The 13,463-nt window shown below is 37.6% G+C and overlaps 1 protein-coding gene across 5 annotated transcripts in view; it reads right to left on the bottom strand.

Annotated features, from left to right (window-relative positions):
• Nucleotides 1-13,463, bottom strand: part of NAA25 (N-alpha-acetyltransferase 25, NatB auxiliary subunit) — a 74,028-nt gene that overhangs the window by 18,614 nt on the left and 41,951 nt on the right. For all 5 annotated transcript variants that reach the window (XR_007471921.1, XM_049698619.1, XM_033408685.2 and 2 more), the window contains 6 exons: nt 13,051-13,231; nt 12,260-12,359; nt 7,127-7,278; nt 6,462-6,587; nt 1,925-2,168; nt 1,374-1,497 (listed from right to left, as the gene is read on the bottom strand). Coding sequence is in view for 4 of the 5 variants with exons in the window: in XM_049698619.1 (XP_049554576.1) it covers nt 1,374-1,497; nt 1,925-2,168; nt 6,462-6,587; nt 7,127-7,278; nt 12,260-12,359; nt 13,051-13,231 (927 nt within the window). In the remaining variant the exon portion in view is untranslated. The remainder of the gene's footprint in view (nt 1-1,373; nt 1,498-1,924; nt 2,169-6,461; nt 6,588-7,126; nt 7,279-12,259; nt 12,360-13,050; nt 13,232-13,463) is intronic.

A 13,463-nucleotide genomic window follows, 5' to 3' on the forward strand; every position in this document is an offset into this window, starting at 1 on the left:
TTCAATTTTTAGTAAGATAAAGAAGCAAGACCAATACCTGGAAGCATAGGCAAGGACATTTTGTTTTCTCTTAAGACCCACAGGCCTCTAAATTCCATTACTGAGAGAAAGATGAAGGACAGGAAAAGGAGAAAAGGGAAGAGAAAGGGAAAGAAAAAAGGCAAAGAAAGGTATTAATTACTGTTCTGCCAAAAGCACTACCTAAGATTCTCTAGGAGGACCAGAAATCTATGTGTTTCAAATACTCTAAATGACAGGATCCACAAGCCTTATGACTTGTGAAAAACAAAACACAAACAAAAAAACATGACCTATATGGTATTTGTGACTCTCGCTGGGTTGACAGCTTAGAAGAAAATCTTTTCTCTACAAAGTTTAGGCCTTCTTCTTTCTTTTTTTAAATATTTATTTATTTATTTTGGCCGCACCAGGTCTTTGTTGTGGCATGCGGGATCTTTAGTTGCAGCATGCAGACTTCTTAGTTGTGGCATGCAAACTCTTAGTTGCGGCATGCATGCAGGATCTAGTTCCCCAACCAGGGATCAAACCCCGGCCCCCTGCATTGGGAGCACAGAGCCTTACCCACTGGACCACCAGGGAAGTCCCTAGGCCTTCATTTTTAAGTAAAGAATTTAATCTGATACAAATGAAGTTATTTATAAAACAGAAACAGACTCACAGACATAGAAAACAAATTTATGGTTATCAAAGGGGAATGAGGGAGGGATAAATTAGGAGTTTGGGATTAGCAGATACAAACTACTAGACATAAAACAGATAAACAACAAGGTCCTACTGCATAGCACAGGGAACTATATTCAGTATCCTATCATAAACCAGAATGGAAAAGAATATGAAAATACATGTATATATGTACAGGTATAACTGAATCACTTTGCTGTACACCAGAAACTAACATAACATTGTAAATCAACTACACTTCAATTTAAAAAAAATTTTTAAATGAATGAATGAAAATAATTCAACTTGAAATCCAACAATATTTCAACAAATCAAGGATTTCTTCAACTTTTGGCCCTAAAAAATGATTTTAAATATGGAACAGACTTAAAACAAAAGTGGGAAAATGAGGGAAAGGGAGTGAGCAGCATTTAGAGGTGCGGGGGTGGGGTGTGGGGGGCGCAGCAGGGCGGATTAAAAAAAAATATGGAATGGACTTAAGCTTCTAAACATTATTTTGTAAACTGTTTAATGGACTTTCTTGTATAGCAAACCAGAGATTCCAGAACAGCTTCCACCTCCCATCTCCTCCAAATTTTTCCAAATATGTGAGGTTATAGATATTTTGTTGCATTTACTAAGTTTTCAGTGACAAAGACGCTGTAAACATACTCATGCAAGTATACACTTACCTAAACCATTGATGTCCAGCTCATAAATATCACTAACAAGATAAAAAGAGCTGGTCTGACACTGAGAACAGCCAGAATTAAAGAATCCAGCCATTCTGGTAGGTACAGGACCAAGGAAAGGATACTGGAAAGGAAAAAAAGTTCTTTAAATGTTCTTTAAATCCACTGAAATTTAAATTCATAAAATACAAAATGAGAAAACAAGGAACTGGATAAAAATCTATCTCCATGATTAAGTTACAAAGCAGTGATCAGCAAGCTAATAATAACCAAATCATTATGGTGAAAACAGAAATGCTGTATTAATTTGTTGACAGGTATTAAAAAGTTTACCATCACAAAAAAGCTATTTTGCTTTTCCTCACTATCCAATTTGGATACTGAGGAAGCATCTGCAATTCCCCAAGTTTAAAAAGTTTGTCTTTTTCCTGTAGATGCCATAAAGTGGGACAAAATACTGTTCTTTACTACTCACCCATCCCCAATTCCTATTTTCAAAAAGACAGTCACATATTATTGCAGCTTTGATTGTAAATACGCACTGATGATACCTGAATGTCCTTCTCAATAAATCGCTTTCCCGTCTCCAGGGCCACCTCCAGCTGTTGAAGGAGCAAACGGAAAATATCAATCCGGGAGGATACTCCATTCTCAGTGGTCTTCTCTGAGTTCTCTGGCCCAACAGAATGGTTAAGACTTGGAAGTCCACTGATCAGCCTCAAGGTTAAGGAACGGATTCTTAACCACATTGTCTCCTCCTCCAAGGAAAGTTTCTTATGTTCTTCAGAAACATCCCTTAAAAAGAAACATCCACAAACCATCCATTTTATTCATGTTAACTTTAAAGCTTTCAAAGTTCACTTTCATCAGTCAAGACGCCTTTGAATGGTCTCAGCTGTCATTTAATAGCTGAATGATCTTGGACAAACCAAAACAGTCCAAGTCCCCATTTCGGTATCCATAAAATGGGAAAGATAACCTACCTAACAGGTCGTTTTCCCCTTACATGAGATTCATTTTTCTGATGATAAAATACATAATATAAAAAATTCAAATGACAGAAAAGTAAAAAAAGTAAAAGGAAAACGGGACCTGATAACCAAGAACCCACAATATATATATATTTTTTAACCACCAAAATGGTTTTATTTTTGACTGCCAACATGCACAACAATGCATTACTTTGGTTTCCTTAAACATTACTTAAGTATGCATTAGAAATATATGTTTACATTTAAGAAATGTAACACATTAAAAAACTCCTCCATAAACAAATTCTTTCTCAATATATTTTCCTGCTTTGTTTCACACATAAATAACATAATCTACAAAGTAATAAATAAAACTATTAACTCTTATGACCTAAAAGTATATACAAATTTTGGAACCTGACAAGAATGTCCTTTATCTGATTTTATATAAACAACAACATGCAGTATTTGCAATGTTTTTTAATTAAATGAATGACTTACAATCAAAACTTTTATTTTCTCCCAACCAGTTCTCCCTATAATAGACCTTCAGTGTACTTGGTAAAGATGTCATGTATTTAAAAAGTCAAAGTGGTCAAAAGACTAGATTTTTAAAATAGAACAGAAGCTTGCCATTAAATATTATTAAGCCTTATTAAAATCACTTCTGTTTGTCTGAAGAACAAAAAATGCTCCCAAAGAGTATATGCTTGTACTATCTTTTTTTTCCTTTTTTTTAAAATTTTTGGCTGCGCCCCGCAGCATGTGCACCCCTCACCAGGGATCAAACCCGCACCCCCTGCATTGGAAGGTGGAGTCTTAACCATTGGACCTGATTTCCAGGTAAGTCCCTATACTATCATTTAAATGGAAGCTAACAAAGTCTTAAAAAAATCAGATTAAATTTGTATTAGTCTTGGGAAAAATATTCCACTGAGATTCTGTTATAGGAACAGAATCCATGCTATCCTAAGTTTTCTAAAATTTATTTTGAACCATCACTTCAATTAGTTAAAACTTTCAGGGTAAAAATGACACATAAAAACGATCTTAGAAAGGCATATTTAGAATTCCTGATACAGAACACTTGATTATTTAGTTTTTGTTTAATGACTGGAAATCTTTATTCCTTCAGAAAATAATAACATTATTTGTTGAGTGATACCATCTATTTAGTGATTTACTAGATAACCACTCAAGGTATATTAAGTAAGCACTCAAATTATTTTTATGTAACAAAAGTAAAAAACACTTTTCATGTTGGAATTATTTCATTATGCATTATTATTTTTAAGGCCGTGATTTACAGAGTATAAAAATTAGAAAGAAAAACATTCTCAATTAATATTCTCACTAAATTTAGATGATTCAAATGATAAATAATAGTAAGCTAAGCACTGTCACTAGATTTTAAATTAGATTTTAAAACCTAAGTTTCTAAGTTTCATTTTTCAATCAATACAAATATGATCTGCTTCACACTATTAACTGCCAGTCAAACTTTGTTTAAAAAAACTAAATATTCTTTGTTAAAGAGCAGTTTACAACAAATGTTTTTCCATGCTCTTATAAAAAAAGATTCTGATATGCATAATGAATCTAAGTCAAAATCCACAAATGGTAGCCAAAATTGTCAACTTTCAGCCTAACACAACATAAATCCAGTTATTCTGCATAAACAATTCAAAATTAAAGTTTATAACGGAGGGCTTCCCTAGTGGCGCAGTAGTTGAGAGTCCGCCTGCCGATGCAGGGGACATGGGTTCGTGCCCCGGTCCGGGAAGATCCCACATGCCGCGGAGCGGCTGGGCCCGTAAGCCATGGCCGCTGAGCCTGCTCGTCCGGAGCCTGTGCTCCGCAACGGGAGAGGCCACAACAGTGAGAGGCCCGCGTACCGCAAAAAAAAAAAAAAAAAAAGTTTATAAGGGAAATATCAACAAGTCATAACTACAATATTACTACTGATGGAGAACCCACAATATTAACATGCTTGGTATAGATCCTTTCAGACTTCTGCAATACGATGTACGAAAATGAACTACAAATATTTATGTAATATACTTTAAACAGATAAAATGGGTTCACAGTGTTTATACTATTTTGCAAACTGCATCTTTTTATGACAGTGTGTACAGAAAACAGTTAACACAGGGCTTGCCTTGTGGTGCAGTGGTTAAGAATCTGCCTGCCAATGCAGGGGACATGGGTTTGAGCCCTGTTCTGAGAAGATCCCACATGCCACGGAGCAACTAAGCCTGTGCACCACAACTACTGAACCTGTGCTCTAGAGTCCATGAGCCACAACTACTGAGCCTACGTGCCGCAACTACTGAAGCCTGCGTGCCTAAAGCCCGTGCTCCACAACAAGAGAAGCCATGACAGGGCTTCCCTGGTGGTGCAGTGGTTGAGAGTCCGCCTGCCGATGCAGGGGACACGGGTTCGTGCCCTGGTCCGGGAAGATCCCACATGCCGCGGAGTGGCTGGGCCCGTGAGCCACGGCCGCTGGGCCTGCGCGTCTGGAGCCTGTGCTCCGCAACGGGAGAGGCCACAACAGTGAGAAGCCCACGTACCGCAAAAAAAAAAAAAAAAAAAAAAGAGAAGCCATGACAGTGAGAAGCCTACTCACTGCAACCAAGAGTAGCCCCCACTCACCACAACTAGAGAAAGCCCACACACAGCAACGAAGACCCAACACAGTCAAAAATAAAACAAACAAATAAATAAATAAATAATCCCCCCACCAAATATTCTTTAAAAAAAAAAAAGTTAACATAGCAACCGTGAGGCTATCATCTTCAGAAGGGCCTACTTGCAAGGTTGGCCCTTGTCTGATGTCTGGGAACCTAGCAGGCCAACCATTCCCTAAATGACAAGAGTGGCTCACCTGCCTAGATTGTTCGTACAAATTATGTGGTTAAGGGTGTACAGTGCTTTCCTTCTGGGAGTCTGAAATACTGGTACATGCTAGATAGACTGAGGGTGCCTACATCACCAGCCGATGAAAACCTTGGGCACCAAATCTTTAATGGGCTTCTCTGGGCAGAAATATTGCACAGAAATACTGCATTTTTTGCTGCTGGAAAAAGGAGCACACGCTCAGTATATTCCTTCATAGGAGGGAGAGAACACTGGAAGTTTGTGCATGGAGTTTTCCGAACTCCACCTGTATGTCTTTCCCTTTGCTGATCCTGTCATGTATCCTTTTGTTATAAAACAACTTAGTTGTGAGTCCAACTACATGTAGAATCCCATGAGTCCTGGCAAATCCCTGAATGTAGTCTTGGCAGCCCCCAAATTACAGCATATTCAGAACTACCTTCTATACATGTCTCTGCATACTTGTGCACTTATTCCTTAGTTTCCACTTTCCTAGAAGTGGTTCTCCTGAATTAAATGGTACACAGCCTTTTCAATCTTGATACATATAACTAAAATTCCCTATAGAAAGGTTATATAAAGTTTTACTGCCATATAAACTCACAACAACCACTTTCCCATAACCTAGCTGAGAACAAGGATTAATCTTTTTTTATGGGATAGGTTAAATCTTCGTCTGATAGATTAAAATACAAATCTTTATTGCTGTAAAGTACATTTCTTTAATTTCCTATTAAACCCTTTGCCCCATTTGTTTTTCATTTATCTTCTTCTTATTGATTTATTGAGTTCTCTGTATATGTGAAGGATATTAATATATATGAAGAAATTTACCAATTTACCAGATACCTCTAGAACTTGTTAACAAATTTACTTCTATACAGAAGACTAATATTTACAGGTCAAATCCTTTGTTTCCAGATCTGATGTAATGCTGAGAAAGACTATCCCAACCATTTAAAAATATTTTTTATATTTTCTTCTAAGTTTTAACATATAATCTTTAATCCATCTGGAATCTGTTTTCATGTATGCTGTGAAGGAGGAATTAACTTTTAGATTAACCAGTAATCTCAACATAGGGGTGAGGTTTTCTTTTCTTCCTTTGGCTTACCTATATTTTCTGATCCCTACAATAAAAATGTTATTATATATACATAATATATAATATAATATATAAAACTCTTAAATTCATCTTGATTCTTTAAAAATAAATTGCTTGGGGTTAAATTCAAGTTACCTGTCTTTTGGATCCCAGCTAAAGAAAACATTTAAGTCTCTGTTGTCTCGCAAGGCTTCCCATGGAATGTCATCTTCTTCTGGCCGAAGATTCATTGACTTTATACTTTCTGCTAAGCTGGTTGATCTGTGATAATGAAAATTTATTTAAGTATTATTCAATAATAAAATAGTCATGAAAACATGTTAGCCAGGACTTTGTTTTACTAGAAAGAGAGAAAAGGAAAGAATAAAGGAAGAAAGGAAGACTTTATTTAATATTAGGAAGTAAAAGCTCATATAACGTGAAATAGAACCAAGCACTGGTTCTGGCCTGCTACACAGCAAAAGAAAGGCATCTGGAGGCCCAACCAAAATAAAGTTCATCAGCATTAATTCCTGAAATCCCATGTTTGCAGGGTATGGGGAAGCTTGTAAACATAATATGGGCCAGGGATGATGACCATGGCCTAGCTGGTTTCTGTATGGAACCTGGGATGGTGCTGGCAGTACCCTATCATTCCCCATGACAGGCACCTTCCCCTTTCTTCCCTGTCCCCTCCTACATTTTTTTTTTCCCATTTTTCCTTAGCTTAAGCCCGCTAATGACACCCATGAGGCCCATTAATGGCTCTCAGCATCTGATCTAATCTCTTAGTTCCTTATTAGCTCTTGTGCAATACTTACACATTTGCTTCAAGTAGAAGGTCTAACAACATCCGTTCAGTACGGACTTGTGCAAAATGAAGAGAATTATTCAGCCTGTTCCTAAAAGCGATAAACTCTGGGATCTTCTCAAATGCACCATATTTGTAAGCTTGAATAATATATTCTGAGGTCTGGGAAGGAAAGACATCACCTTGGTATAAACATTTCACATGTCAGGTAACGAAGACATACCTTGCCAGACAAAACAAAACAACACTCAAACTAAAATTAAGATGTTGAATCTAATCTTTAAAGTTCTTGGTCACCAAACAGAATATCAGCTTTTAAAAATGATATTTTTCTTCTATCCTCTACTGGAGTCAAATGTCTTCTTCACTAATATTACTACTAATAATATTTAGCTGCTGCTACCACCATGTAGACTTTCTCCTAGCAGTTATGTTCATTTCAACAGGACTGAAGGTTTTGTTATACCACATCAGTCAAGGTTTTGGTTAGTGCCATTGTGGAAGGGATATTACTCCATGTTTTTCTGCATCTAAGATAAACTTTGTTTTATACAAAGTTCCCAAAATACCAGAATAATATAACCATCCCACCACCACCACAAATAAAAATTACTGTCCTTCAGAAAAAAGACAGGCTGCTCCTTGGTTTTGTTTACTTCTGAATAATATATCACAAACATAGGAATATGTGTATTGCATCAAGATAGAAGACACCAAACAAAAGACCTATAAAAATTCATGTCATCATCCATTCTGAGGGCAGAAAATGCAAAAACCAGGTTACCTGTCCATCCAAACTACTATGCTAGAAAATCCCGTAACATACACCACATGTGCTTTAATTAGATTAATACATATATACAGATGAAACATGAACAGAGGCAAGATAAAGAATCCTAAACAGAAATTCTGGCACAACAGAAGAAAATCTCAGGGAAGAACATTTCATGGGTGTGGGCCTACGCCATCAGGATCGGAAGTCAGAAGGGCACCCTTTTGGGCTAAGTAAAGTACTAAACTCAAAGTTGATGTCTGCCCCCAAAGATCCTTTCTAGAAAAGACAGTCTTTTTGCACAGCCTCAGTCAGCTCTGCCCCCATCTCCATTATGACCGAATAATTTGCCCAATAGGAAAATAGGCCAATAGTCAACAACATACCCTCTGATACACAGCCTCGCAGGGTTCATTTCAGGCCGCGGGATTGCGCCACGGGCGCTAATTCAACTGCATTCGATGCGGCTTTTAAACCCCCATGGGACACCTCGGCGAGCTGTTTGCCTGCAGTATCTGGAGAAATTAAAGACGGACGGACACAAGAAAATTAAAAAGATTACTTGTGATCCTGCAGGTTTAAAGAAGGACTATCTGAAAAAGCTCAAGTGTACCTTCTAGCTTGATTAAAGGACAGTGATACGCTCAGTCAAGAAGAGGCCAGGATACCCTAAACACATATGCCTATCCAATGGCCTCTTGGTTTGGAAAACATAGCAAGGTTTACCAACAGCCCTTGCAACAGGACCTTACAGTTTGAAAAAAACGGCTGGTTAGGAACATATGATCCAGCAACTAATCAGGATAAAAATTTGACTTTGGTGATTCCAATCAAATTTATTAATTACAGTTCCAAAATATACTATGGTTAAAGGAAAGAACTCAGCCTTACCAAGTGCAGAGGAAGTTTTAACTTCTGAGTGGTCCATGGAATACCACTTTAGAAAAAAGGCAAGAGAAAAATAAGGGGCCACAAAAAAGGAATGCAGTCCTTTAACAAACTAAGAAGGCAACTATAGTTCTCTGGCTTCTTTTTTTAAGATAGTCCTCCTTTAATACTGCAGTAAAGTATCACTGCAGAGCTAGAAAAGGGCCTGGGCAGCTACCAATAGGACAGACTGAGGAAGCACCATGATTTGAAGAAACAACGACCTATTGGAACTGCAGGCAAAACTGGAAGCCATGGGTACTTTAAAGACTTCTGAGTATCAGAGAATGTTGTCTGTACCCATTTCTACTCATTTATGCACCAATGAGGCTATTGAGATCCCATATGGATTCCTGAAATGAACCCTGGTCACTGTAAAAATTAGCGAAATACATGGACATCAAACCCTTGAATAATGATCTTCATGAATACCTAAAATGCAGACTTGTAAAGGCAATTTTTTTTAAAGTACGAACATGGAAGTTACTTTTGGAGATATGTAAATCTAAACTCTAGTTTTATATTATAAAACTCTATTCCAAATAAGATGACAGCAGACAACGACCTTTCCAAAAAGAAAACCCCTACATCGACCTTCCAAATACAACTTTCAATCCCATAGCACAAAGCCTTACAAAGCAGATTTCCATTTAAGGAGTAGATGTTCTTTCAAAGAGCTAGTTGGTAATTGAAATACATCAGTCACTCAAGGAAAAACCATCTGGGGGTGCCAAAAACTACCAAGAATAAAAGATGTAGAGCATAGAGCTTTAGCTTTCCAGAGATGTATTTCTAATACTATCAGAAGGTTTAACACATACAGTGTAACACTACAATCGTGATCTTTCTTAGCTTCAAACTCCTGTAGGAAACAGTCCACACCACAGTCTCCATTTTCCTATTCTGGGACTTGGGCTGGGCATTACGGTTTAAAGTATGTTTTCCTTGCTGTACTGTGTTTTGCTTTTACCTCCAGAACCTAGCCCCCTCCATGCTCTCTCCCCAGTTATCTACTTTAATGTGATTAAATAGTTGTTTTCTTAGTTAGTAGTAATAAAAATAAATTTCAAGCAGAGAGTCCTAGTCCCAGATTAATAAAATGCTTTACTTTTATCAGCTTCAGCATCACATACATTCAGATGAATTAGTCACTCCTGTCACACACAACCATCAGCAAAATATCAAACAAAGATACAAAAAGCCACTGAGGACAACATGCCCTCTCATATCACTCCTGGGGATCTCCTTTCCCTATTACAATACTTTCGGGTGGGTGTGGGTGTGGGTGTGGGTGTGTGTGTGTGTGTGGGTGTGGGTGTTGTTTTCAAAACACTTCTTCAGACACAGTATTTGTGGGAAGAAAAATTAAGGCTTGATTTTTATTAGTATAAAATAATGTGCCTTTATTGACCAACTCACGAACAATATAGTTCTTCTAGAATGCTGGATGACTGAAAACTGGAGTAAAACCAAACACCAGGCTTGGATTAATCCCTTATTTACCCCCCACATCCACATCAAGCTATTTGAGAAACAAAAGTTTGAAAAGGATTCTTCACTATATCAAATGTTTACTTAACCTCTTCCTTAGAAACACAGTAATCAGAGCCAGAATAATGAGATTTGAAATACACTTTTCTTTTGATTTTTTCCTCAGTTAGTGAAACTTCTTGAAAACAGAGAAGGGCAAGCATGGATACTTTTTTTTTTTTTTCATTTTTATTGGAGTATAGTTGCTTTACAATGTTGTGTTAGTTTCTACTGTACAGCTAAGTGAATCAGCTATATGTACACATATATCCCCTCTTTTTTGGATTTCCTTCCCATTTAGGTCACCACGGAGCACTGAGTAGAGTTCCCTGTGCTATACAGTAGGTTGTCATTAGTTATCTATTTTATACATAGTATCAATAGCGTAGATATGTCAATCCCAATCTCCCAATTCATCCCACGCTCCCCCATTCTCCCTTGGTATCCATGTATATGTCTCTATATCTGCTTTGGAAACAAGATCGTTTATACCAATTTTTTCAGATTCAACATACATGCATTAATATACGATATTTGTTTTCCTCAAGCACAGATACTTGAATATACAGTGAAAACTCACAGATTTATAACTCAACTGCCCACTTATGCTAAGAGATTTTAGAACCAAGGTCCTAGAGATGCCCTTCTGACAGTGAAGCCAGGCTAGCAGCTTCTGAGCAATATGTTTAAACGCTGATGCCCACTTCTGTCTCTCCCTGATCAGAAGCTAGGGCACAAAATGAGGTTTGAACAGAGATACAATCACTGTTGGGAAGTGGAGCCATGGGTGGAAAGGGATAGAGCTCAAAAGCCAACTGATGATGCAAAGATCACAACCCCGTGCTACACCAGCCCTCTAGGTCATGACCTGAAGTGTGTCAGAATATACTTATTGCAAGATGAGAACAATAAACCTATATTCTATTGGTCAGAAATGCTTTTGCCCTGTCCCAGCTTTCTATTTAACACAAGCTTAAAGAATTAGATGGAAGATAATTAGGTATAGCAGTCATATTTACAAATGGGTTTTTAAAAAAATCCTCATGAGTGCTTTGCCAAGAAGAACCTCAGAAACCAGCTTCCTTCCCAAGTTTCTTAGTTGCTGTCAGACCATGAAAAATGGAACACTATGGGCAGATACCTGGCATGGCGAAATTCCAGGTGATGAGTCTTAGAAGCACATGAGAAGCAAGCAGGTAGTGTGACCACTGTAGAGAGGCACCTTATCTCCACATATGTTCCTGGATGGTTTTACATACCTCGACTGAGTAGAGACCATATACTTTTTCCACAATAACTTCTGCTTAACTGACAAGTGGAGATCACATCTGCTTGCAGTGAAAAATATGGTGCAAATCCCATCCTTTCATTATGGCACATAAAAGCTCTATCTTATTTATTGTTACTTTAAAAAACATACTACTGACCTAAGTTTCTTAAAGAGTCCTGAATTGGTCAATTTTATAATTGTAAGAAAAGATAAGTATACTCTGTTGATAAAGAACATGGTGGTTATCAACTTCAGAAATCAATAAAAGTAAGTGAGAACAACTGCTATCGCAAAATCATATACGGCATCCCAGGCTATACACTCTTATGGGCTATTTCTTATACCCTTAGAAAGTCTCTTAGAGATTAAAACACAGACCTAAGAGGCACTTCATATTCTGCTAATACCCAGTTTTAAATGCACCTTCTCATGGATTCTATTAAACATACCCTTACGAACAAACACAAAAACTCCTTACCTCTACCTAACAGCCTTGGCCAGTAAGCTATAGACTAAGGGCACATGTGAGTACAGCGTGGTGCACCTTAATATGTGTACTTGTGACCCGAGGGAAGATGCTCTCTGAATCATGTTCTTTCAGCAGGCCAAGACCATATTAAAAAATAAATTTTTTTTTCACTTACATCTTTCTGGTTGGAGTGGAAAAACCTGAGTGCGAAGTTACAGGACTGGGATGCAGCAGCATACTGACCTAGGGATTCGGCGTATCGGGTCAAAAGGTAACTAGGTCGGAAGGAAAGAAAAAAAAAGGTTATACCTACCCACCTCTAGTATCAAATACTACACTTCACATTACTATGGTAGAAAAACAGCTAAGCATACGAAAAGTTAAAACATGCGGCCATAGAAATGATCTAATTCACAGAATCAAATTTTAAAAAACAGCAAAGTTAATTCAGTTTTGTGGGAGACCTAAAGCTCTATGCCATGCTTTCTTACACTCAGATGATTAATGGAACACAAGTTGTTAGAGAACAGAATATTGTCTTCCTAAAACAGCTCTACAGGACACAGAGAAAATACCCTTGATTCATCACAAAGAATAGTCAAAATACAAATTCAAAGGATCTCTGGGGTCAACATACAAGTGTCAACCTCAACTGCAAGGCAGAAGTAAAGACTTGAAAACAATGTGTGCTAAGAAAAAGAGTTCAAAGTATATAACTGTTACCTGTATCTGGGGAAAACTTTTTTTTTTAACCATTTCTAAATTGTACGCATTTGAAATTACCACAAAATGCTGAGAAAGATAAAACTCTTTCTGCTTTGCAATGGGTCATAACAGGTGATTAATCTACAAAGCTTAATACCGGGAACAACTTTTCTGCTAAAATCAAAATGTTAAGAATTCCATATATGAGGACCCCACACTGCTGTAGCTGGCTGCTCATTATTCAGAGTATATACTACCAACCCAATGGTGTCATGCTGGATATGCTTAGCATCAAGGCTGGAATACAGATCCACCACTGGTTCAAATGCCCCCAGCATACAGTAGATTCGAACAAGCAGCAATTTGAATTGAGCATTGGAAGGGCTGTGAGTTAGTCCCTCTTCCAGCAAAGTCAGGGCCTGCCACACAGCGGTCTCATCACCTAGAACCAAAATATAACAGCATTATCCACAGACCTTGACAGCAAATGGGGGTTTCTCAAAACTAAAAAATAAAAACTAACTGACACCATCACCTCCCCTAAGTATTCTAAGGATGTGGTTGGGTGGCAGAGAACAAATTTTAGATACACACCTGTAACCAAAATAGGGAATTTCCCTGAAAAGACAGTCCCTCAATAGTTACCTCAGTTCTTAAACCTGCATCTGCAAAAA

This window comes from Orcinus orca, chromosome 15, assembly GCF_937001465.1.
Source record: "Orcinus orca chromosome 15, mOrcOrc1.1, whole genome shotgun sequence".
Taxonomy (NCBI): Eukaryota; Metazoa; Chordata; class Mammalia; order Artiodactyla; family Delphinidae; genus Orcinus; species Orcinus orca.